The sequence below is a fragment of the Callospermophilus lateralis genome, chromosome 4 (genome assembly GCF_048772815.1).
Source record: "Callospermophilus lateralis isolate mCalLat2 chromosome 4, mCalLat2.hap1, whole genome shotgun sequence".
Taxonomy (NCBI): Eukaryota; Metazoa; Chordata; class Mammalia; order Rodentia; family Sciuridae; genus Callospermophilus; species Callospermophilus lateralis.
The window spans coordinates 16,152,268-16,178,889 of NC_135308.1; the positions used below are offsets into that span (position 1 = coordinate 16,152,268).

The 26,622-nt window shown below is 43.6% G+C and overlaps 1 protein-coding gene and 1 pseudogene across 5 annotated transcripts in view; both read left to right on the forward strand.

Moving 5' to 3' along the window:
* Positions 1 to 26,622, forward strand: part of Csgalnact1 (chondroitin sulfate N-acetylgalactosaminyltransferase 1) — a 319,803-nt gene that overhangs the window by 240,240 nt on the left and 52,941 nt on the right. For all 5 annotated transcript variants that reach the window (XM_076853624.1, XM_076853628.1, XM_076853626.1 and 2 more), the window contains one exon: positions 26,339 to 26,555. In XM_076853624.1, coding sequence (XP_076709739.1) covers positions 26,339 to 26,555 — 217 coding nt within the window. The remainder of the gene's footprint in view (positions 1 to 26,338; positions 26,556 to 26,622) is intronic.
* LOC143397280 (TSC22 domain family protein 1 pseudogene) lies at positions 14,834 to 15,221 on the forward strand (annotated as a pseudogene).

The window sequence follows — 26,622 nt, forward strand, 5'->3', positions numbered from 1 at the left end:
TTCAGCGTTCCCAGTATCCTATGAGATGAAGAGGAGTTTAAATGACAAAAGGAAAAGAGAACAAAACACCCCTTCTTCGTGCCCTTCAAAAAAAGACCCTCCTGTCAACAGTGCCTTTTATTTTTATTATTCTGCAGCCTGTTTCTCTGCTTTCCCTTCTTTCCCAAAAATATGCTTCGCAGTTGGTTTGTGAAAACCAGCTTGAGCCGCCGCAGCCTGTCCTCTGCAGCCTTCCATCTGTAGCCTGGTCTGTATTCTGCACCGTATATTTAGAATGCCTCAATTAGTAGCATTCCGAGTGCTATTCAGAAAGGGGCTGGAAAGTCAGATGCAAGAGCAGGGCCATTGATGGGGACTGGCTTCTGAATACTGCTGGCTCTTATCCTCTGATCCCAGAAGTTAGGGATATTTTGGGGACATCCAGAGAACAGATGGCCCATGAAGGCAGCTGGCCCATGTGGTAATTAGCCCAGAGGCAGTTGGTCATTTTCTGGGCTTGGAGCAGAAATGTGCTTCTGTTTGTGCCATTCAAGGTGGGGGAAGAGATGGTTAGAAGGCACAGGGCAGAAAGAGGTGCATAAAGGTGGCAGCCCAGATGTTAGCTCTGCTTGACTACCAAGTAAAGGGTTCCTAGCAAAAAGGTTGAAGGGGAGTTTTTCGGTTTTCATTTAAAACTGGGAATCCTACGCTATGTTTAATAGAGCCAGAGAAAGATAGCCCTGTAAGGGAGTCAGTAAAAATACAATATGGGACCCTTGATGGTCCCAAGACTCCACACACTTCCTTTCCCTGGCATTTGTGTCCTGTGATTGTTAACTGTTACCTTCGTCCCCGGCTAGGCTGAGATGAGGGATCATTCCTCACACCACTCTGTAGCTCTAACGCTGAGCAGAGTGCCTGGTTCATAGACCTTGATTGAAGGTTTATTGAATGAATGGATGGACTCAGAGGGAATAGAAGCCAGAGCACAGTTTTGGAAGCACTGGCTTGGAAAGGCGGGAAAAAAATGCCTCTTTTGAGGCTCTGCAGATGAGTAAAGTTTTCTTTATTTGATTTTCTCTTTGAGAGAAAGACTGGGAATTTAAAGTCTAAGCAATAATAAATGCTGGGCAATAATGATTTCATCCAAAAATTTTGTTCCTGCAGATCTCCGGATATTTCAATTTAACCCTTTAAAGTGGAAAGCGAGGTTGATTGTAGGCTTGATGTCCCTATTTTAGAAATCATCCTGATCCTCTCACTTGGTTCACTTGTCACCTTCTGTCTCTTTATGCATCCCCCTGTGTCCCCAATGATGCGTCCCCCTGCATGTTCGCGCTGCCCTTTGAAACTTGCAACTCTTCTGAGGTGACCCATTTACCTGTCTCTCATCTGCATTTTCTACCTGCAGGCAATACACTCTTCGCCTATCCATTGGGGGCCACTGTTACATCTTTGCACATAATTGTAACTGCATGTAGTTAATTTTCAAGAATCCTGGGTCTGAATGAAATAAAAACCCTCAGTTCTACTCTGACTCATGGGCTGGGAAAATAAATTTATTAGACAATAGGTTCCTGTTGCTCCTCACAAGTTTGGAGACAGGCTGCTTGGATTTAAATTGCACCTGAACTGTTTAACTACTGTGTTGTGTATAGATGGTGCTTAACTTCTCTGCTGAAGTTAATAACATTAATACCCACCTTTTGGGGTTGTTGTAAGCAGTATATGGGTTAATATACATAATGCTTTTAGGGCAGTACATGGCACAATAAATTCTATTAATTATTGCTGTTTGTGTTATTTACAGGTAGGCTTTGGGGGAAGATTTTATAGCTCTGGAAATCTTGTAGCTCCTTCTCTGGCCTCTCACATCCACCTATTAATATAGCTTATTAGCTTATTTTCTTCTCATAGTTACCTACCATTGACTAGTGGTGGGCTCATTTCCATTTCTGTATCCAGTTCCAAAATATCATGTTGTTATAAACAAAATTAAACACTTTTCAGTGAAGATTTGTTGAGAAATTAGAACTGTGATCTAATCCTGTGTTAATGTTATCATCATCAGTGGTCATTATTGAAAAGTCTGTTGCATATTAATCTTATTTTTTCTGCATAGACTATCTATTGGGGTAAGAGAGTGTCTCTTGGGAAGGCTACGACATGGACTATTTGGGATTTAGGGTGAATGCTAATGTTCTTCTACTCTTTTTAGCATATCATGGAACATGGGTTTTTGTTTTCTCCTTTTATTGTTTGGATGGCTGTGTTTCCATTCTAAAACTCTTGGCCTTCTTTGATGAGAGAGCTCAATTATTTCATGCTCCCTGTGGTGTTTTTCTAATTAGAATTCTCTTAGGAGATGGATGGCATAGAAGATGTCCCAGGGGCATGTGAAAGGACTTTTCTATGCCGAGACTACTGTGAATAGCTGACATGGCCAGGCACCTTCACTGTCCCCTGCCTCTGGCATAGTTCCTAGGATATGGCTTCTCCCCTGTTAGGTTTATCAAAATTGAGTCTCTGAAAGCCTAACCATTTTTCTTCTCTAGAATGTGACCCCTTATTTTTGTTGACTTTCCATCCATCCTGTTAATTACTGTTAGATTCTAGCTCCAACTCAGAGCTCAGTGGCCCTGCCCATTGCTCTAGATGGAGGCTCCACCATGGTCTTACACATGGCGGCCCCTTCTCCTCCCCAGGCTGTGTCCAAGACCCCTTCCTGTCACAAAGACAGGCTGTCCAGAGCACTTAAAATCTGGAACTGCTCTGACTAAGCAAAAGCAGCCATAAAAGACACTTATTCTCTTATTTCCAGACATCTGGCTGGGGCTGGGAGGTGAAACGTTCTCATTGGGGTGGTGGATGGAGGAACATTTTCTTTTCAAAGCAATACTGTGTTTTAGGATATTAACATGAGAGATGAGTCTCTGGGGCAGAATATGAGTAAATGTTCAAGAAAAAAGCTTTCAGGAGTAAAATTTAATCTCTTTAGAGTTGTCCGTTGGAGAAAAACATTGAGGTAATTCTTCAAAAGGGAAGCGTTGTATAAAAGTGTGAGTTGGCATCTGAATCTAGGTTAACTCTCTTCCCCAAAAATAGTGGTTAAAGGATTTCTCTTTGCCAGATTTCTAAGAGGACATGTAGTAAATCCCAACATCCATTCATGCAGACATTAAGTAATAGAGAGCCTTCTCAGTTACCATTCCTTCAGCAATTATTATCAAGTGCTCTCTGCATGCCAAGTATCATCCCAGGCATTGACGAGCCACAGAGAAAACCTGGGCTTGTGCCAGTTTACATTCTGGTTAGGGGAGGCAATAAATATAGACCTAAGTAAGTAAAGGACAGAGCTTGAGAAAGGTGATTCTCTTCACCGAGGGGAAGTATAGGAGGCTGAGGGGGTAGGACGGCTGACAGGACATCACAATCGTAAACAAGACAGGTTTCGTTCTGAAAATAACACCTGAGCAGAAGTTTGAAGAGTGACGGAGTGAGCCATTCCTACACCTGCAGGCGAGGTCCTGGATGGGAGGACAGCTGCTGTGACACTCTGGGGACTCTGTCACTGCGCTGGAGCAGCGAGAGAACAGGAGGGGAGGGACACATTATGGGCCTTGTAGGCCAGTGGAGGGACTTCAGCTTTTACCCTCAGTGAGAGGGAAAGAGCTTGGTTGGTTTTAACCAGCATGGTTAGTTCATGGATTGATGAGAGAGAGAGAGAGAGAGAGAGAGAGAGAGAGAGAGAAAAGGAGTGAGGGATGCTTGGGGGTGTGATTAGTTTGAACAACTGCAAGAGTACCCTGCTATTGACTGACACGGGAAGAGAGAGAGAGTGTGTGTGTGTGTGTGTGTGTGTGTGTTTGCGCGCGCGCGCGCGTGCATGTGTGTGCATGCGTGTAACGTAAAAATGCGTGTGAACACGGACTGTACCATCTGGGACCGTAGACCCTGGCTAACTGATGTGATGGTTCTTGGTTGTGTTTCTTGCCTGGGCCGCCGTAACAAAGCACTACAGACTAAATGGCATAAATAACAAAAATTTATTTTATCATGATTTTGGAGGCTGGGATTCCAAGATCAAGGTGCCAGCGGGTTTGATTTCTTTTGATGCCCTTCTCATTGGCTTGTAGATGACCGTCCTGTTGCTGTGCCTTCACTGGGTCCTTACTCTGTGAGAGCACATCCCTCCTGTCTCTGTGGGTGTCCAAATTTCTTCTTCTTCCAAGTACACCAGTCAGACTTGGGGAGAGCCCATCCCAACAGCCTCATTTTTACTTAATTCCCTCCTTCAAGGCCTGGTGCCAAACACAGTCACACTCTGAGGTGCTAAAGGTCGGGGTTTCAACTTAAAAACTGAGGGGGAGACATAATTCTGTCCATAACATTGATCTTCGTTATCTGAGAATTTGGGGGTTTGTGCAATTAGACTGTCTGGCAGCCAGGCAAATCCTGAAATGAGCATGTTAATAACATTGCTTATATCAGATTAAAATATAGGTCTGTTAATGAACGATACATTGAAATAAAGGCTGTTACTATACCTACTCACTCAATTGTTTTTAGCACTGTCATGGTTTCCATATGAAGGGTTTCCTGAAAGCTGTGGTAGTTAAAGAGAAGGCGTGGTAGTTAAAGAGACTATTGTCACTAAAGAGATATTAAGTACTTTGCAAAGAGACAATAGGGAGCTGGGGTTGGGGCTCAGTGGTACAGCGCTTACCTAGCACATGTGAGGAGGCACTGAGTTCAATCCTCAGCACCACATGAAAATAAAGGTATTGTGTCCACCTACAACTAAAAATATGTGTTTTAAAAAAGAGAGAGAAACAATAGAAAGATGCCTTGAGGCCACCTCAGGAATTTGCAAGAAAACACCCAGTACAGGCTCAAGGGCGCAGAAGGAAAAATTCCTTTGGAAAGAGATATTGAGAGCCACCTTGTTCATACAGGGGAGCCTAGGAAGATGGTTCACCATGCTCAGCCATGATCTCAGGAGGTCCAGCTACTGCTGGGCTTGATGAAGATTAGATGAATAATAGCATTTATATGAAGCTTTCTAGACAGGGAAGGTGATCTGCCAAATTGGGAGGGTGGTGTCCAGAGAAACTTAAGGGAGATGGCCAAGATGGTTGGACCATGGGTTTGGAGCTTAAGAGAGAAGTCTAGTTTAGAGCAATAGTGGTGGACATTGTTAAGGTATCGATAACAAATTTAAGTTGTGGAGATGGATGCGATTCTCTGTGGACATGTTCAAAGTGAAAAGAGATCTGAGATCAGAATTCTAAGGACACCCAAAATTAAGGAACAGGCAGACAGACAGACACGTGTGAAGGAAGCTATGAGAGAACAGCCAGACAGGAAGGAAGAGCATTGGGAGGACTTGGTACCTTCGACGGTCCAGGGAAAGAGAGCAGTTTCAGACAGAGAGAGTGGCCATCTATCTTGAATTCTGAATAAAGGTGATTCCCATGGTTGATAAGATTTTGCATGAACAAGCTGTTGATGACCTCTGAGTTGATGTGGAGGGACAGAGGCAGGAATTATTTTATTTGGACGAGGAAAGGAAGGAAAGGAGGTGGTGCCCACAGATATAGACTGCATAGCCTAAAGCTACACTGCCCAGCATGGTAGCCACTCACCACATGGGGCTATTTACAACTAAAACTAAGTAAAATCATATAAAATTTACAAATTCAGGTCCTCAGTATTCCTAGCCACAATTTAAGTGCCCAGTGATCATCTGACAGCACAGAAAATTCTGTTTGATAGTGCTCAGCTGGGTGCTTAGTAGTGAAGGAAATAGAACAGTAGATATGATGAACTCTCTGAGCATGTTTTTAAGGAGTGTATGTGTCTGTATATGTGTGTGTGTGTGTGTGTGTGTGTGTGTGTGTGTTTCATAAAGAGACATAAGATATTTAGAGTTGATGGAAAGAGCTCACACTTGAATGTATGCATGTGTTTGGTGACATAGCAAGAAGCTATAGTGTATAGAAAAAAAAAGACTCTTCCATTCCTGCTAGCACTTTGAAACTCAAAATTTTATTATAATTACTTCTAAGTATGTTTAAAAGTAACTGAAAAAGAGAAAAATTGTTTGATCTCTAGCTCCATAATTTCTAGCTTTGCCCCCCCAAAATGGGGTTGATTCATGCTTGTTGATTTAAATTCTGAATTATTCTTGGGACAGCAATGTTCTAGGAATGCAATTCATTGTACACTCACACAGAAACATGTGATCAGCACTTTTTTCTCTGCTCCAACTACAATTCTAAGCATTGAGGATATAGAAATTAATATGACATAATTTTTACTATAAAATTTTGACTATAAGCATGTATGCTTGTTTCCGGTTTGGGATTCTCTTCCCCAGGGTGGTTCTAGTTCTGCTTGGGTGTGTCTTGTACACAAGAGGAAGTTTGGGCAGTCTTTGATGAAGACCTCAGGCAGAGGTAGGTAGAGACCTGGGACCTTCATTTTCTAAACCACATGGCACGCTGAAGATCCACAAGTGCTTACCGAGCTCCTGTTAAGTGCCTACCCATTTATCAAGTCCTAGAATATTGTAAAGATTTTAAAATAAGATGTGATTCCTACTGTAGTTGGAAAAATGAGACACCTTAAGCATATGAAGGTAATAACAAGACAGAGTTTAGTAAGTGACTATGGTAATAAACACCCAGAGTGCCAGGAATTCATGGGGGAAAGAAGGAGCCCGGTGGATTAACATAGTGGCCAATAAGTTTAATTAGGAATAAAATGTAATAGCCACACATTATAAGGCTATTATCTGATTAACGACAGCCCTCTAAATCTTGGAAAAGATTTTCAATGTGATGTCTCCAGCAGTGGAGCATATTTCAGGCACTTGTGCAGGAACATGGCCTGATGCGCACAAGGAGTTTGCTGATGTGCAGGGAGTAGACTCCCCTCCCTTGCCTAGGAGACCCAGCACAGGGGAGCCTGGGGGTGGGCTGTGATGGTCCATCCTGCAGTTGTGACTGTGACTATTTATTGAAAATACAGACTCCATCTCTTTCCATCCGTATTGTTGGTGTTGGTCTTAATCTCAAAGATTAACACATCTTACTACTTCTGTGCAAGATATTCCAAATCCCTGAACCTCAGAGAAGTTGAAATTTCCAGGGATGCTCCTGTGCCTGTGCTCTTGGCTATGTTTGTATGAAGTGTACTACCAGTTTCCTATTCGGAATTTAAATATGGAGAAAACTGAAAAATGCTTGGCTGGAGTTATTTATAATTCAAGCCTATGAAAACAAGCATGCTATGTTCAGAAGTATTCTTTTAGGACTGTGTACTCTACAAAGAGGTGTCTGTCATCCTGCAGTTTATACCACATCTGGTTCTTGAACAGAGTTCCAGTGTGTAAATTTCTCTCCTGAAGACAGGCATTCATATGATCCATGGAGTGGGATCTTTACTTAAGACAGGAAATAGGGCTCTCTTTTTAGGTTAAATCTCCCAGCTTCTTAAGGCACCTAGTAAGAAATACCAATATTTTGGGTCTTTGTTATCTGCATCTTCATCAAAACCCCTCAATTCTAGGTATTTACCTGGAAGGTCCCCAAAGTCACAGTCAAGATGTAATAAATATACAAAAGAGAATAAGACAGAATTAAAAGAAAAATGAAGTGATATCTAGGGTTTACAACTTAATAATGGAAGAAAGACAATAAATGGAGCTGTCTCAGGTTAAAACTGATAAAAACCGAAGGCCAGCCTGCAGGACAAGTGGATGCTGACCCCTGCAGGGTGGCACTTTGAGAAGCCTGATTCTCATAATGGATTGAGTGTTTAGTCCTTGAGACCTTTCCCCTGGGTTACCTTGAGAACACAAAGGAAGGAAAGAGACTGAGGATGCTTTTTTATTTCTTTCATCTTGGCTGAGGTCCTTAAAGTGCCTTTGGCTGTTAGTGGGCTGATAGAGTTCCAAGATTTATGTGGACAGAAAGGGCCCTGAATCCAGAAAACAATTTTACACAAGTTTTCCACATGGATCCCTGCTCCAAAATGTAATATTTTCTTATTTCTTCCAGTTCCATCTCCTTCTGTCATAGCAACCCACATATGGAAGGCACGTTGTAAGACCTCTCACCCTTTGAGGTTTCGACTTTGCATCCCACATCTATAACACGAGCGCCTAAATCATTCACCAGACTTTCAAGATTTCCCTGTGTTTCCTCTGCATGTTCCTCTCACAGAAATTTCCGCCATCCAAACATTGTTATTCTGAGATGGTGAGGATTTATTATACAGGCAAAACCAGAGCCCGTGGAGACCATTACTGTTACACACAAGGGAATGATGCAGAAAGCACTTAAGGAGTCTTTTTAGAGGGATGAAGAACACAGAGGTCTGGAAGCATTTCTTGATTTCAGAGTCGTTCACTCCTGTTTCATTTGAATATCAGCCTTCCAAGGATGAATTTCTCTCTCCCAGAGCTCAGCAACATGAACACTTCTTTACCAACACAGTTTATAGTAATGGAGCCATTCTGCAGTAGACAAAGGGGAGACATTATTTTTGTCATAACTTAACTCCTAAATTTGCTTTCAAGAGTAACAATATGTTACTGGCCAAGCACTGGTGCCGTGAGACTTCCTGCAAATGACTGCCTCCATATGGAAATCACCAGATTATGAACGGTTGAAGTCATGTTCCCTGAAGCAATGCCTTCCAACCTTGGCTGCACATTACAATCTCTTGGGGAGCCCAGGCCACACTACAAAGTAATTAAATCAGAATATGTAGGAGTGGAGCCAGGGCATCAATCTTTTTAAAGATCCCCAGGGGATTCCATGGTGCAGCCACAGTTGTGAACCAGCACTTTAAAGATCTCCAGACCTAGTGGTGAAATAGGCTCATAGCTAATAGTGCCCATGTCTGTAACTTTTCCAAGGTCTAGAATCCCTGGAAATGCTGACGTTCTTTGTCAAAACATCGCGAAATATGGTTGAACAGCTAAGTACCATGATGGGGATCACTCAGTTGGGACTTGAACCCAGGCTCCCTGGCTCTCAAGCGTTGGTGCTATGGGTTCCTGTTTCCTGCCCTCTCCCTTGCACACACACAGAGAAAATCAAGCATGGATTCATGCAATACATAGTTACTGAGCACCCATGCAGTGCTGGGCAGAGTTCTAGGTATCCAAACATGTTTTCTCTTACTTTATTGTTATGAATTAGGGGTGCTTGTCAAATGACAGGCTCATGTATTCACTTTCAGAAAAATGATTTAAATCAATTGTTTCAAAATATTCTCAGTAGATATCCTATAACCCCCAACTCGTCTGCATCCAGTTCCTCAAGTCAGCTATTTAGTTTTATGCATGTTTAAATTTTATCTAAGACTCCCTATTTTTTCCCGTAGATTACTTAAAAGTATGTTGTTTAACTTCCAAATATGTAGAGATTTTCTTGCTTTCTATTATTGGTTTCTGGTTTGATTTTACTATGGTTAGAGAACACATTCTATTTATTTCTATTCTTTTAAAATTTGTTGGTTTGTTTTATGACCCAAGAGAGTCTGTCCTAATATATGTTCTAAGATTGCTTGAAAAATATGTGTATTATGCTAATGCTGGGTAGAGTGCTCTATAAATGTTCATTAAATCCTATTGATTGATTGGATTTTATGATTTATATATTCTTTCTGATTTTATACATAATAGTTCTGTCAGTTATTGAGAGGGGTGTCAAAATTCCCAAATATGATTGTAGATGTGTCTTTTTCTTCTTTTGACTCTATCAGTTTTTGTTTCATGTATTTTGAGGCTCTGTTGTTTAGTGCATATACATATAAGACCATGTATTCCTGGTGAATGGATTCTTTTATCATTTTATAATGTCCTTCTCTGTCTCTAGTAATTTTCTTTGATCTGCTTTATCTGATTTGATATAGCCTCTACTTTAAAAAAATTTATGTTTTTCATAGTCTGTCTTCCTCCATCTTTTTTCTCCCACAAGTTATTCAGGTCATTGAATTTTATTTTATTTATTTTTTATTTTTTTAAAATTTTTATTATTGGTTGTTCAAAACATTACATAGTTCTTGACACATCATATTTCACACATTTGATTCAAGTGGGTTATGAACTCCCGTTTTTACCCCGTATACAGATTGCAGAATCACATCGGTTACACAAGCACTGTTTTACATATTGCCATATTAGTGTATGTTGTATTCTGCTGCCTTTCCTATCCTATCATTATAAACACCCAGCAGTTGTGTTGTGCTTTTTGGAAATCTACTATGCTGGGGCTGGGGTTGTGGCTCAGTGGTAGAGTGCTTGCTTAGCACATGTGAGGCACTGGGTTCAATCTCAGCACCACATAAAATAAATAAATAAAAATAAAGTTGTTTTTTTTTTTTTTTTTTTTTTTTACTCTACTGTGCTAATCTCTTCCTTCTGATTGGTATGTTTAAACCATTTAGACTTAGGATAATTATTGATATGATAGAATTTATGTCTCTCCCAAGTTAACCAAAAATATAACCAAGGTCCATTTTTGTTAGAGAATTCATCAAGAGATTAAATTAGAAATATCTGTCAATGGGTACTTCACTAAAGGATAGTCTTTATTCATTTGCTTCATTCTAGGCTAAATTTATTGAGACAGGCTCAATTGTGTGGGGTTTGAGGGTCTTAGCTACCCACTTATCCCTGTCTTTAGCATATTACTTTTTTCTCCAAGAAAAATCATAGTTCTGTGCAGGGAACTTAAGTTGCCCAGCTCCTGGTACAGGTCAGATGGTTTCATGTTCTGCCACATGTCTTGTGTGTGTCATAAGAGGTTATCAGAAATACTGAGAGCACAGTGACCGGTGACATTTGCATCTGGTCCTCATGAGGAGCATTGCAAACTCACATGCCGTAAGCTTCTCAGAGAACACAATATCAAAACCTCTACCCACCAATAATCATCACATACTAATAGTATAGTTATTGCTGCATTATAAATGATCCTAGGATTTCCGGGGGGGGGGGTGGGTTAATACCACCATTTTTGTATGCTGACAGATTCTGTGGGTCAGGAATTCAGGAAGAACACAGGAGAATGCGTCCGTTAAGAAGTTAATGAAATCATGATAGGGATTTTGTGCAGATAGTGACTATCATAATCCTGAGATGACAATGGTGTTCTTTCTTGTCTGTTCCTACATCATGGACAAGGTAGGCTGTCCTTGTTCAGTGCCTGTTCTGTACAGTTGGGGAAACTGAGGCTTTGGGAATGGACTTCACCCAAGCCACAGAGCAAATTAATGGTAAAATGGAATGAAAATTTGAGTCTCTCTTTTCCCCATGCAGGTCATCTCTAAAGAACTTTCCCTGGCTTTGTTGCCTAAGGTGTCACTTTATGTCTGGGCACGACACAGGGGCTTGGCACAACTGGCATTCTGAGCCAATTGTTCCACTTATTGTTCCCATGGGGTGGGCAAACCTCACAGCTGCCAGCAGTCAGTTTTAGTTGTTTCCCAGTGTGTTCTTCATCCCAAAGGAAGAGCGTTCTTTGCTTTCTCCTTCGAGTCATATTTTCCCCTGGTGATCAGTGGAGGTGCATCTGTGTCTCTGTGTGTGTCTAAGGGTGTGGCAGTAGGTGTGGTGCAGGACACAGTCCTCTACCAAAAGCTAATCTCCCGGGGGTTTTCTCCAGACTTCATGGTTCTCTTTACAGTTCAAGATCCACAGTGTTATAGATTCTGTTTTGCTGATAGTGGATTCTCCAAAAGTAAAAGAAAACCCTTAAACCAAGATTCAAACAAAGCCACAGCTATGTGGTAGCAAATGGTGAGAACTCAGCCATCCTCACAAAGCCTTCTCTGATCTGGAACCCACCTGGCCCTTGTGCTCCGTGCCTTATAGTCTTCACCTGCCCCCTCTCCCAGCCGTCCTGGATTTGGGTAGTTTTCTGAATGTACCATATTTACTCTTGTGTTTTCTGGTCACGTGGCCTGGAAAGTTGCCCTGAATCAGTCAGGGTGGCTCCAGGTGAATTGGGCTGGCTACTAAATAACCACACGGAGACAGAAAATACCTTTGGGGGGGGGGGGAGGTTCAGTGATGGCTCCTTGACCTCAGCTCCCACAAAGCAAGCGAGAGAGGCAGGCAAGAGAGAGAGAGGGCTCGCCTGAAACCCTCCTGTTTATTGAGGGGAAGACATTCGAGAAAGTTCAACCCAAATAAGGCAAGGGACTGGGTTTTAGGGGGTTGCTGGGCAGTGTCTTCTGGTCAGCAGATTGACTGACATCTTCGAAAGCCACACCCAACTCAGGTGCTGCGTGGCGATCATAGGCAGATCAAGCAAAAGGGACACATATGTCACACAGCCCAGTCAGAGTAGCAGCTTCAGTCCAGTCCCCTCATGCACTCAATGCCACAGCTCACACACACGGCCATGGCTGGCTCGGACAAAAAGTCCTCCCCACCCATACATATTGAGTTTGCCTGCTGCCCAGCGCCGCCTCCTTAACTTAATTTAAATACTTCCCTGTGTCCACAGCAGAGCTGAGGGTGTCTCCTAGCACCCCACTCCCAACTGCAATGCTGTAGCTGCTCATTTCTGTTTCTGTACAATTTGCAACACCTCCAGGGTAGGTGCATGCTTTATTCTTCTTTGTATATTCTAGACTATTATCAAAAATAGTCAGATCCCAAGGAGTGAGGGGACAGGCCCATCCTCTTGACGTGAATGAGTTCCTGGACTCATGGGTTAACAAAAGCACATCCTTCTATTCATTATCATTTTAGCTTTACCTAATGTCCTTGTGGTCCTAGAACATTTGCAAGAAATGCTACTTTATTCAGATTTCATTCAACATGCCGTCAATGTTTGAGCCATAGCTTTAGATTTTCTCTAATTGAGGAGGTATTTCGAAGGGGAGGGGGAGAGCTGGGTCTGTAAGTGTGCTTTTCATATTGATTTTCTAGGCTGATGAGGGCATCAGTTCCTCTCCCTTTCTGGGATCACCATGGAACCAACAGAGACAAAACCAATCACACTCCATTGCTTTGGACAATGGTTATTTATTACAATGGCTAATTCTTCATTTTTTTTCTAACACCGAAGGCTCAAGTTGAACCAGTTTGGGATAAACCTGTGGTTCCCAAAAGCTGGTCCTCAGACCTTGGTTTAACAGTTCTGGTGTGGGGTCCAAGAACCTGTATTTCCCTAAGCTTACCAGTTTCTACTGGCAGAGACGAATGCAGCTCAGCTAAAGCCTGTTATGGTTAAAAAAAATTATAACCTGTTTTTTAGACATATTTATTTTTTCTTGATCTTTGGCAGTCTGTGGTTTATCTGTGGTCTAGAAGTTTCTCAGAAAGATGCATACATTTTCCTCACATGTCCATTGGATTCAATCTCATAGCCTATGCAAAAAGCTAAAATGAATTCCCACCACCGACTAATTAGATGAATCATTCAAATAAAATCAGTGCTTACAAGAGACACAACTCATGACTTTCCCTAAAGCACAAAGTAGTTGATGTTGATGCTTTGAATGCACACTGTGTCCTATTCTTAAAACTGGGAATAGGAACCCTGAGCCATTGAATGTCTTATTTAAGGTGGTACAAAGTCAGTGGTGAAGACAGGGTTAGACCAGGAGTGTACGGCATGGGTGTTGGCCAACCACAGAAGCCTGCATGCGAAAGCCAAGAGAGTCAGTGTGTCTGGCAGAGGAAGGACCCTGTTCTAATTATATTAGAAATTGTGGAGGATGGCGCAGATAAGATCTGGTGCACTGTTTTGCTAACCAGTTTGGATGGTTGAAAGCAGAGGTAGGTGTAGTCAGATAAAAGATTGTAATAGATGAAAAGGGTGTTGGGGTCAATGATTTGGAACTTTTAGTTGATATCATACATTTAAAAAATTGTATTGCATCTTGGGGCTCGGGTTGTGGCTCAATGGTAGTGTGCTTGCCTAGCACTTGAGAGGTGCTGGGTTCAATCCTCAGCACCACATAAAAATAAATAAAATAAAATAAAGGTATTGTGTCCAACTACAACTAAAAAAATATTTTTAAAAATTGTATTGCATCTTAAAAATGGCACTGCATTATTGCTTAAAAATGACCTTGACTTGCCGGCTTGGTGGTGCATGCCTGCAGTCCCAGCAGCTTGGGAGGCTGAGACAAGGAAGATGGTGGGTTCAAAGCCAGTCTTAGCAATGTCCAGGTGCTTAGCAACTCAATGAGGCCCTGTCTCTAAATAAAGTTCAAAATAGGGCTGCGGATGTGGCTCAGTGGTTAAGTGCCCCTTAGTTCAATCCCCAGTACCAAAAAAAAAAAAAAAAAAAAAACCTTGACTCAAATACTACATATGCTAATATGTCTATCACAAGGTGTTTGACCAGAATAACAAGAATCTTCACCTTTTCTAGTTCCACAGTGGCAACTTAAAAAACAATAACTGATTGGATTCTGCTCTCAAGCATATTAAATGCCAGTACAGCAAGTGGAGACACTTACCCTGAGTCCTGGCCTATTTGACCAAGAACAATAATACATTAAATGATGAATGGAGCAAAGTGGATGACATGGTGACAGTAAAGGCAATTATTATTGTTATTGCTAACATCACTGAGTACTTCTGGTGTGCCAGGCTAACCTTCACAATAGCATAATGAAGAAGTAGGTGTTATTACTAATCCCATATCTGAAAAACAAAGATCAGATCTGGTGCACTCTTTTGCTAACAGTGGATCAATCAGTAAGACCTTATTCAGAGATCAGATGGTTCTGACCACAAATAGGAGGTCTTGTCAGTTGAGCAGCCGCCAAGACTGGCTGCTCCAGGGACAGGGTCTGACTCCCTTTAACCTCCTCTGGTTCAAGTATGGTATCTGCCAACAACAAAATCAAGCAAGCTATAGATCGTGTAAAAAGCCATTTGATGTTTGCAGTAGAGAAGAAGTGGAGTCCTCCAAGAGCCAATCAGAGAACTAAGGGAGAAAAATTCCCAGCTAGAGCAGGAAGACACTCAGCTGAGGACACTGACCAGTCCTGAGCAGCTCACTCAGCTTCTGGACCAGCTGCAGACTGACTCCCCTCCTGCCACCAAGCAGCCACAGGGGACCACACAGCCCCCGGCTCAGCCAGCGTCCCAGGACTCAGGACCAAGCTCACAGCCTCCTATTTTCTCGCAGAACTGGCTGCTGCTATTGCCTGAACTGACCACACCGGGAAGATGTACTAGGGAGAGTCGGCCTCCATAGTCACAGAGATGTGAGACTGAAATATGCCGTTACCTTTTTCCCCCAGTGTTAAACACTCATTTGCTTTTGGCTTGAATAAATTTATTAGTTGGGTGAATTAAAGGTTAATCAGAGAATTAGCATGGCTGGACCCCGTGCAGCTTGGCAGATATCTGAGGAAGCAAGTAAGTGGTGCTGAGGAGCTAGGTGCCTCTCCACCCCTGTCCACCCCACTCCCTGAGTGCTGCTGGCTGGCAGTGTACTCCTCAGGGTTAGGAAGCAGTGGAGCCCCTCCCTGGACTTTGCACTCTACCTGCCCCCACCATGAGGAACTTGAAAGGAAGTCAAGAAAGAAGACTGACCTGAGGGGAAAACAGTTCACTCTCCACATATGTGACTGTCACCAAAGTCCATTAAAAAAAAAAAAAAAAAAGTACTGTGCCTCTTAAACAGCAGAAGATACAAAACTATTAGTGATAAAACAATGGCAGGTAGCAGGGACCTACGCTCTTACTATGAAGGTTATTTTGCTTATTGGGAACCTGTTTATGTAGTGTAACTATTTTGTACATCATTTAGGTTGTACAGATTGAAATTTAGATTGTTTTCTTGGCTGGCTGAAGACGTGTGGATTGTTTTATAGAGAGATCTACATAAAGACTGCTACATGACAAAAACCACACCTGAAGACATTTTAAGAATTGGGCACAGTCACTTTATGTAATCAGAAATGTAGCTGCTGAATATTACAAAGTAAATCCTTGTTCAGTGAAGTCTTTGGATTGAGCTGGCTGATGACTTCGAAAAATGATCAGTTCTAGCTAATGAAATGGATTTCTCAGTAGGGTGTTCTGCAGATTACCTGTGTGGTCGTTATATGCAAATGTTCCTGTGCATGTTCACTATGCCACTGTAAGGCGTCACTGAATTTAACTGTTGTGCTTGTCAGCTTTCCATAAAGCATATAAAATGTTGATTAAAAAAAAAATATGTTGGGCTGGGGTTGTGGCTCCGTGGTAGAGTGTTTGCCTAGCACATGTGAGGCACTGGAGTTGTTCCTCAGCGCCACATAAAAATAAATAAAATAAAGGTATAAAAAATACATTATCAATTCCTCAAGGATGAGTTTTAAGATTGATTTGTCTGATATACCTTTGGAAAGTTGATTAACTTTTTGAAGCATCTTTCATGATGTTTTTCTGTTCTCAAATGTCAGTTTCAAAGAAAAGAGGAAAACAGAAAAAAGTGATTAACATCTATTTTAATAAAGTTGATTTGCCCCAGAAGAACTTAAACACGATGTTGCTCTTAAATCCAGACACATGCACAGCAGTCTGATCATGTTGAGGGTAACCTGGAACAAGTTACTTATTTAAATTTCTCCAAAGGCCTCCATTCACCATCTATAACAGGGAGTAATGAATGGCTTATCTCTTTGGAAGAATAACTTTAAAATCAAGATAATATTTGTAAATGTGATTGAGAGAGATAAGAGTCAGAGGTAATGTCAACCTCAGTTAGGCTGTATGTCCTATTTTGGTGGCGAGTCAGTTTGACAGTTGTGTGAGCACACGTGTCATGGCTGGCCAGGGACAATACTCGATCTTTGGCCTCTTAACTCCTGCTCATTGCTGCTGCCTGTGTCGTAAGCTATCTGCTGTCCCACAGTGTCCTGGATAAATGGCTCCACTGTGTTTTGAGAGGAAGTCTTGGCAGCTGTTGGGAAACTTTCCTGATAATGGCTGCCCTGACTTTCCTGCCTCGGATGTTTGTGCTGGATTCCCTGAAGAGCTCCCACTGTCTGAACCTCTCCTGTCCTGCCCGGTTTCTTCAATTCTCTTTAGTCCAGGGTAGACATCTAGCTTGTGTAATTTCTAATCATTTTTTTTTTGCTTCTTAAAATAAGGTGATGGAAAGAAATAGGTCTGTCTGTCTTCCTAAGAAACCCCTAATTCTTGAATCATAAGAACTGAGAGTGAAGAAGAGATCCACTTACTTGGGGTCCTCGGGAGCCTGTAGCCTGGGTCTGGCAAACTTGAGCAGTAATGAGGGGGAAAGGGCAGAGCCCCATTTTCCAGAAGAAAAGTGCAAAAAGAGGCCCAATTTCCTGGACCTGTTTGCCTCCTGAATCACGTTCAACTTAAGACATCCTCAGAATCCACCTTTTCCCCATCCCTTCTGTTAAGCTCATCTCAGTCTCTTTCTCTCTTGTTTGTTCGCATCGCAGGTATACTCTGACCCTTTCTTCTTCTTTATCACTGCCTTTTCCTGGGCTTCACGGTTCCCTGCTCCAGCCTGGACCCCACACTGTCATCCTTCCACTGCTTGCTTTCCTGCCCTCCACACATGTCCTATGGCGCTCGTTCCTGGATCACTGGTCCACCATCTTGTCCTCCTTCATCTGTGCCCTTCCAGTGGCTGGAGAAGGGCTGCTGAGTGTGCTGTGTCAGTGGAGACAGCCCAGCCCAGGGGCATCTCATCTGGGTGTTATTTGGCAATGCTTCTCTGCATTCTTCCCCAGGTCCACCTACCTTTCTTGACCGCCGCCATCCCAGACTTCCCGTGCTCCTGCCAAGCCCCTTATTCCATCCTTAAGCCCTCCCTCTGTGGCTTCAGACTCTGAATCCCTGTTCTCCTTCCCCTGTGCTGTTTTGGGGACCAGATGACTCTCCCTGTCCACACCAAGTCCTTCCCAGGCTGCAGATCCATCCACCTCTCACTCCCTCCTTCCATCCATTCTGTTCTCATTGTCCACTTCTGTTTGTTCCTTCCTCTCGGCATAGAAAGAAGTTATGGTTCCCCTTCCAGTTTTTTAAAAAAAGATCGCACTCTGTCAGCCATAAATTCCTTACCTTCTAATCTGTGGTTTCCATTCCCTTTTCCGTCCAACACCTTGAGTTTCTTCTCCCTCCCTCCCTCTCTCCCTTCCTTCTGTGTAGCCAATACACATTGGAGTCTCAGGATAAACATTCTGGTTTCCATGGAGCTGACTTTCCAGTGGAGGGAACATAATAGGTGGGTAGGTCAGTAGGTAAACACATTCAGTTAGTGGGCTCTAAAAAGGGGTGACCCGAAAGAGGAGACAGGTGACTGGGGTGGGGTGAGGGGTTCAGTAGTGAGAATAGAGAGGCCTCTCTAAGGAGGTGGAGTTGAGTTGCCACCTACTTGGTGGGAAGGATCCAGCCATGCCAGGACCCAGGGGAAACCCCTGGCCAAGGGCAGGTCCTCCGGCAAGAATAAACTTGACAGCTGCAAGCAAATGAAAGAGAAGCACTTAATTCATGGCCGCCGGCTGCGCCTGGTCTCCATCCACTTTCAAATGCGCCTTTGCCTGGCTTGCGTCCTGCTGCATCTCTGAAGCCTTATTGGTGAGACCCTGAAGCATCTTGCCCCATCCATCAGGCCAGTGTCTCTCCATCTTTTTGAGCCGTGATTCACTGCTTGGCACTGTTAAGCAATCCCATGTTCCTCACTGGCTCCCTGACGCTGCAGTCCTCTGCCTCTGAGTCCTCCTGTCCCTGGGACCTCTCAGTCTCCTTTGCACTCTGTACCTGGAGGGTTGGTATAACCAGGCCTGCACCCAAACTCTCTTCCATCTTACTTTCTACTTATTACCCAAGCTATCTGGGCATCCATCAATCTATCTTGAATTGACAAATAGAAATCATGTATACTGGGGTGAATAATGTGATGTGTTCATCTTTGTATAAACTACACAGTGTTGAAAGTAAAGATTCAATTGAGCAAATTAACATATCCATCATCTCATCAATTTATTATTTTTTTCCATGATGAGAATGTTAAAAAAAAAATTATTGTAGCAATTTTGAAATACAAGATGCGTTGTTATTGACCGTGGTCACCACACAATGCTGCTAGATTGTTCCTCTTCTCTGAGATTTTTATACCCTTTAACCAGCAGCTTCCTTTTTCCCATCCCCCCCCCAGCCTCCTAGCCCCTGAGAACTACCATTCCACTCTCTGCTTCTGTGAATTTGATCGTTTTAGATTCCATGCAATATTGGTCTTTCTGTGTTTAGCTGGTTTCATTGAGCATAATGCTTCCAACTCCACTCATGCTGTCACAAATGACAGAATTTCTTCCTTTTTAAAGGCTGAGTAGTATTCTGCTGTGTTTGTACACACCACATTTTCTTTACCCATCCTGTTGAAGGACACTGAGATTGCTTCCACATCTTGGCTCTTGTGAATAACGTCCAATGAACGTGGGAGTGCAGACAGACCTTGAGCGCACTGGCCTCCCACCTGCAGACCTTGACTCTGGTCCCCTTTCTCACCTGCCACTGGAGTCACCCCCACATCCTTCCCGTTCCCTCTGCTGATGACCATTCTCTAACCACGTTCTGACCAAGCTCTCTAACCAGCCTCTTCCCTCTTCCTGTCGTCTCCACTGCCACCATCCTGGCTCAGGCCCTTGTCATTTCCTGCTGCACCCGGTGGCTCCTTCCTCCTTGCTCTGAGCTCACGTCCTGTCATCCGCCCATGCTCTGCCCTGCTGTGATGTGCTCCTCCTCACGCCTCATCCTGCCTCTTAAACCACCTGGTGCTCTTGTGCGCTGGGACCGAGTCACACCTGTGAGGTTGACTTACCTGGCCCAGGTGGCATGGCCGCCCCTGACCTCAGGCTCATCTCCCACTGCTCTCCCACGCCTACCTACTGCACCCAGCCTGCTGCACTGCTGCAAGTCGGCCAAACCCATCCAGCTGTTAGGTGTTCGTTTGTTGTTACTGTTTCCAGCATCTTCACTTATGCCATTGTCCTCCTTGGCATGGACTCTCTGATTTTATAAGCCCCGCAAACAGTCACTTGGTCTTCAGTTCTGGTGAGACACCTTCTACCTAACCACCCAGACCCTCTACCAGGTGGGCGCAGCCTCCCCGTCTGTTCACTGGGGCTGACTCTGGGAGGCGCTTACCAGATTACTTGTGCCGTCTTGCTTACCTATGTGTGTTCTTCCCTAGAACGTGAATTCCGAAAGCCCCGCTCTTTTATCTTGCTCATCTCTGCACCTCTAATATGGAACGTGATCTGAGGGAATTAATACTGGTAGCCACCAGAAATATCAAGGATAAAACTAATTGCATCACTTGGAAATGGATGATGTGGGGCTGGCAGGTCACCTGTGAAGAGCCAGCCCACTGCAGCTCCAGAATCCTACATGCCTTCGGTTCCTACTTATTGTCAGATACCCCGTGGCCTTTGTGAGGTGATAGGTACGTTGTAGTTTCGTGGGGTGGGGGAAAGAAAGAAAGTCGACTGCTAATACTAGTGATGGAGTAAGAAGGAGCTCTAAATAAGTGAGGTGTGTAGCAGTTTCTAACAGAGAAGAACTAAATATGGGTTCAAGGAGCCCCATGGCACTGTCCCACTGGTCAGTAACCAGGCAGGTGGAAGTGGGGAAATCACAGCTTCTCTGATTTCAGTGGGCCAATTGTCTGCTCAGATCTATGACAGGAACAAGCACACATGGAAAGCAGTCTATGGAAGTGAGAAAAGCTCATTTATGAATCACCTCAGCAAGTACAGTGGGATCAATCATTTTTTATCCAGTGAAAGAAATTCTCAGAGCCATGTGCCATGGTGCACACCTGTAGTCCCAGCAGCTTGGGAGGCTGAGGCAGGGGATTGCAAGTTCAAAGCCAGTCTCAGCAATTTGGCGAGGCCCCAAGCAACTTAGTGGGACCCTGACTCTAAATAAAAAATAAAAAGGGCCAGGGATGTGGCTCAGTGGTTAAGTGCCCTGATGTCAATCCCCAGTACAAAAAAAAAAAAAAAAAGAAAAGAAAAGAAAAAGAAAGAAAGAAAGAAAGAGAAAGAAAAGAAAGAAAGAAATTCTCTGTGGTAAACAGGGTTAAATTTGAGTGAGGATATGGCCTGAAAGTAAGGGACATTCCATGCCCCAGCTAACAAGCAAAAGCTGCACCGTGGGGCTCCTTGATTGCTTGTTGACTTTTTAGCACCTGACCCTGGGGATCCATGGCAGTTTGTTCATTGCTTTCACAAATACCATGTGTCTACTATTGATCTGCAGCATCAGAGCTGGCAAGTGACAGCACTGTAATGATGCCTCATTTATCTGGTGGCCTGGGATTGAGACACACCAACCTAGGCAAAACTTTCTAAGTAACTGAAGCACCGTAGTTTTTAAAAAGTACTTTTTTTTTTTTTTTTGAATAAAATCTTTCTCACATACTTACTTCTTTCTCTTACTGAAAAAAGTTCAGCAGAATATGCTCTTCCAGAATCACAGAACAAGCAGGTGTGTGCTCCTTCAAGGATGTCTTCAAGGACAATTTACATGAGTGGGGTGTTTTTAATATTAAATGATCCCAGACAATTTTTTAAAATAATGTTCTGCCTCCTGTCCTGCTATCAGGAGTTTGCCTGTCACGGTTTATTTCTATCAGCATTTCTGCCTGTTACAGTTATTCTTTTCCCAGAGACAGTCAGCCCTCCATATCCGTGGGTTCTGCATCCAGGATTCAGCCAACCTTGCATTGAACATGTTCAAAAACATTTACATCTGTACTGAAAGCATATAGACTTTTTTCTCATCATTATTCCCTAAACAATAGAGTATAACGACTATCGATATAGAATTTACCTTGTAATAGCTATTGTAAGAAACCCAGAGAGGATTGAAAGTATATGGAAGGATGTATGCAAGTTATATGCAAATCCTATGCCATTTATGGAAGCGATGTGAGCATCCTCCTTGGATTTAGAGATGCTTGGGGGATCCTGGAACCAATTCCCCATAGGTACTCAGGGACAAATATATTCTTTTTCTTTTAGGAGATATCTCCATCTCCCCTGAAAATCCCCCCTTTCAAAGTTACTACTTGCAACATTTTACAGATAACTCATGTAACAACTGTCAAGATTATATAGTAAGTAAAAGCAAAGCTGTAAAGGTCCACGGGAGGCTTAGATGTGGGCCAGCAAGCCCAGTACCACGGGCTTCACGGCAGACTTTATTCCATCTGTCCTGACTTCTCAAAAGCTCTTTCCAGGTTGCTGCTTCTCCTCTGTGTTCTGGATTCAGTGCTGCATGTGAAGAGTGACGCTGGGGAGTGAACTCTTGAGCCAGGCACTGTCCCACTAGTCAGTAACCAGGCAGGTGGAAGTGGGGAAATCACAACTTCTCTGGTTTCAGGGGGCCTGTCTGGTAATTCAAGGTCCTTTCATGTTCTCAAGTACCAAAACCAGTGGTTCAGGACAAAAATGTTTAAATGCTGTGAGACACAAGTGTCAGGAGGAGGATGAACCACTTTGGATCGAGACTGCTGTGGGCATCTTCCCAAAGTGGGAAGAGCAGTGGGGGGGGGGGCAAGGAGGCAAGGAGACTAGTGGGGTACGCGTGTCTCTGAGAAAGTGCCAGGCCTTTCCACAGGAGGGCAGTTACGGAGGGAGGAAAATGTGCCTTTCATAAAATTGACCATTAACCATTTTTAAGTGTCGAGTTTGGTGATGTTCCGGAGCTTCACATTGTTGTGCTGCCATCACCCTATCCATCTCTAGAACATTTTCATCTCCCCACACAAAACCTCCACGCTCATTAAACACTAGCTTCCCATGTCCTGCTCCCCGCAAACCCCTGGCTTAATTAATCCCCTAGCTTATTTCACTTAGCACAATGTCTTCAAGGACATGAATTCTTGTAGAAATTAGAAGAATTTCATTTCTTTTTAAGATTGAATGGTATAAATGGTATTCCGTTGTATGCATACGCTGCATTTTGTTTGTCTATTCATCTGTTGATGGAGATGTGTGTTGCTTCTGTCTTTTAGCTTTTGTGAATAATGTGGCTCTGAACGTGGGTTTACCTTTTTGCGGAACTAACTGCCAGGCTGTCTTTGAAGCAGCTGTGCCACTTTACGTTCCCACCAGCAGTGCACAGGGCTCCAGTTTCTCCAAGGATGGCCACACAGGCTCACTGCATCTATGGAGGGAGGGAAAGGAAAAGAGGTGCCAGTTAGGGTGTCTGAAGAAGATCCAAGCTTGCTACAAAGTTCTCATTTTGATCTTTCATTTGTATAGTGCATAAAATAATATTATCCTATAAAATATTACGAAAGTGTTGGCGTGGCTGACCCGCTTTGTGTTTGCCATGAGTTCGTGCCAGCTCGCAGACTAGAAGGCCACCCCGAATCCTAATGCATCTGTCTGCTTCCTTTCTGTTCCTTTGAGTTCCCACCATTTAAATAAAGATTCAGGAAGCAAAAGAATTCCTTTAGGTACTGTCCTTTGTGTTGGTAGCAGACCACCTGGGAGGACTTTCTCTGTGCAGGTGTCTAAGCCTGTAAGTGTGGGCGTGGTGGCTGGGTGTGGGCGTTGGTGGACGGTTTTAAATAACTTATCTTTAAAAGAGATGCAATTAAGGGAATCTCAAATCAGATTGATAAGACATAATTAAAATAATTAGAGTATGGAGAAACATACTCAAAAGTTGATGTAACAACTGTTTCAAGGCACAATTTGTGGAAGGTAGTGAGAAAGCAGTTCAAACCGTGTTGTGGCCATCCTGATGGGGGGGGGGGTCCCTCCATCAGAGCCACTAGTCACCACAGCTGGGCAGACTGGGATCACTGTCACCCTAGGCTGATGATGTGTGGGGCTGCAAAAGACCGCTTCTAGGCCACAGTTACAGGAATTGCTATTCATAACATTTATTGCATTCTCTGGGTCCTTTATAAATAGGTGTCTATCTCTTGAGACTGATTTGAATACACTGCTATCTGTGTTTTCAATTCTGAGGATGTAGATTTTTAAAAGCTGATGATTCTTATCCTGGTGCTGAGAAAGAAGAGGGGTCAGTTGGAAAAACAACCCCTGGCCCACCTGCATCCTTTGCCATGTTCGTTAGTGAAAGGAGAAGCCGCGCAGCTGACGTGGAGTAGGAGAAGTTTGACAAGGTGCCGACCTGACCGGGCAGGCCGGCTTCAGTTGTGCGGATCTGCCCTCTGTGACCCGCTGGGACTCCTCTGACTCAGCCCAGCCTCCTTTGGTTCCTGGGAGTTGGTGGTTGAACCAGCTGCTCTGGTCATCATTAGAGCTGGGGAAAGAGCCTGTTTCCTCAATGGGAACTAATTGCCTGAAAGAATTCACAGACTTCGAAGGGAACCACTTAATGTTTTCAAAGAAGTCCTTTGAGCTTCCAGAGAAATCAATCTTTTCTCTTCCATCGCTGGAAGACTCTGAATTCCTTTCCAACATCAGCCAAGTAGAACCCTGTCAGCCTCTCTGACTTTGAAGGCAGTTGAGCAGTGTGCCCTGTTTCCCAAGGAACCAGCTGAGGCTTCCAAAGAGGACTGAGTCTTTGTCCTTCTGCACCAGGGTCCTTCTGTCACCATGCTGACAGCCAGTGGATTGTGCCTCTGTGTCTTTGGGTGGGCCCGTGGGACAGCTGTGGGGTAGGAAGCCACCTTGAGCATACACCTGGCTCTTCTCACCCAACCTCACGAAGATCAAAGAGCTGAAAGACCAGGGCAGGAGGATGAAGTGCCCCTATGAGGCAAAGAACAGAGACAAGAACTTGGCGACGTTGGGAAGAGGTATAGTTCCCACCAAAGAAGGGAAGAGAAGGAATGAGGAAGGAAAGAGAAGGGGTTGATGAGACACGGGACAACCTGTGACTCACCATAGGCAGACATTTTTCCCTGCAGATTTATTTCTATAGCTACTCAAAGACTGGAAGGTGCATTCTCAGCCAATGAGATTAAGAGGAAGAAGGAGACAGGGAACAGAAGATGTGATGTAAGTCAAGGTTAAAAGCTCTCTGGTGATTTTTTATTTTTATTTTTTATTTATTTTTTAGGTGTAGATGTGGCCATCCTGTGGGGGGATGCCTTTATTTTTATGTGGTGCTGAGGATTGAACTTGGGTCCCACCCGTGCGAGACAAGCGCTCTACCGCTGAGTCACAATCCCAGCCCATGGTGATTTTTTAATGTGACTAGTTTTCCTTATTTTTTCTGACTTTAAGAAAACTCCCATAACTGATGATTTTAGGAAGAAACTGGAACCTAGACATTAAGGTCTTTAGGCAGAGAAGTTCTGTCATGTGGGCTGTGGGGAGGCTCCTCCTGAGATTGCAGCTGAGAAGCTGAGGTGACATCTTCAACCTGACAAGCCACACTTGGTGGAGTTTCAGTCACGGTGGCCTAGGGTGGGACACAGTCTGAAGGGACCACAAACTGCCCTCTCTTCTGCTTCTGTGTCTTCTGACTGTGCCCTGTCGCAACAGGGCTGCAGAAGAAGGGAGAGGAAAGATGGTAGCCAACATTTATTGAGGACCTACTGTGTGCCATGCACCATTGTCGACACGTATTAAAGCACGTACCCTGCGCAGCAAACTGTGGGGAAAATGAGGCACAGAAAGGTTAAATAATTTTATACAGGAAATCTGTGGGGCTAGGATTGAACCCAGGACTTCTGGCTTGAGCGTATGTGCTGTGAAGCCTTGAGCCACGCTGCTTAGGGGCAAGAAGGAAGATCTAAAGCTAAATAGGATGTGTCTGCTCGTCATACTGAGTACTTCATATGTTATCTGCTTTGATGCTTCCAGAAGCTTCCAAAGGGCCACATAGCCCACAGGTCCAACCCTGAGCTCCCCCACGATGCCCTGAAGAGATCACTGTGGTCAATGTATTTGAAATGGCCATGATTCCTAAGAGATGATTATGACACATACATTTTAAATTAAATAAACATGATCATTTTAATCTTCTTCTAATCATATTGCAGAAAATGTGAATAATAGCAGAAAAGAAAAAACACATCCCACTCTACATCACAATCAGCCTTATTCTGGCATATTTCCTAGCAGCCCTTTTATGAATGCCTCTGAATAATATGAATATAGTTTTGTACAGAGCATTATACGCTTTTCCCCATGTTTTTCCTGAAGTCTTTGCCACTGGGTTTTCTGAATCGATGGCATTTGGGTTTCTCTTGGTATTTTTAATTTGGAGCCTTTTGAAATTTTCTAATAATCGTAGAGATTTAATATTAGTTTTTAAAGGCATTTTGTGCTAGGTCTCCGTTATGAAAAAAAAAAAGAACTCAGCAGCAAGAATGATTCTTGAAACGGTCTTTCCTTGTCTTTGTGTTAACAGGGATCTACAGGACAGAAAGGGACAAAGGCACTCTGTATGAGCTCACCTTCAGAGGGGACAGCAAGCACGAGTTCAGGCGACTGGTCTTGTTTCGGCCCTTTGGCCCCATCATCAAAGTGAAGAGAGAGAAACTCAACATGGCCAACACGCTCATCAACGTCATCGTGCCACTCGCCAAAAGAGTGGACAAGTTCCGGCAGTTCATGCAGAACTTCAGGTTGGTTTGTTTGCACACGACTATCTCCCCTGGAACAGCGCGTCAGAATGCTGAGGTCACGTCCTGT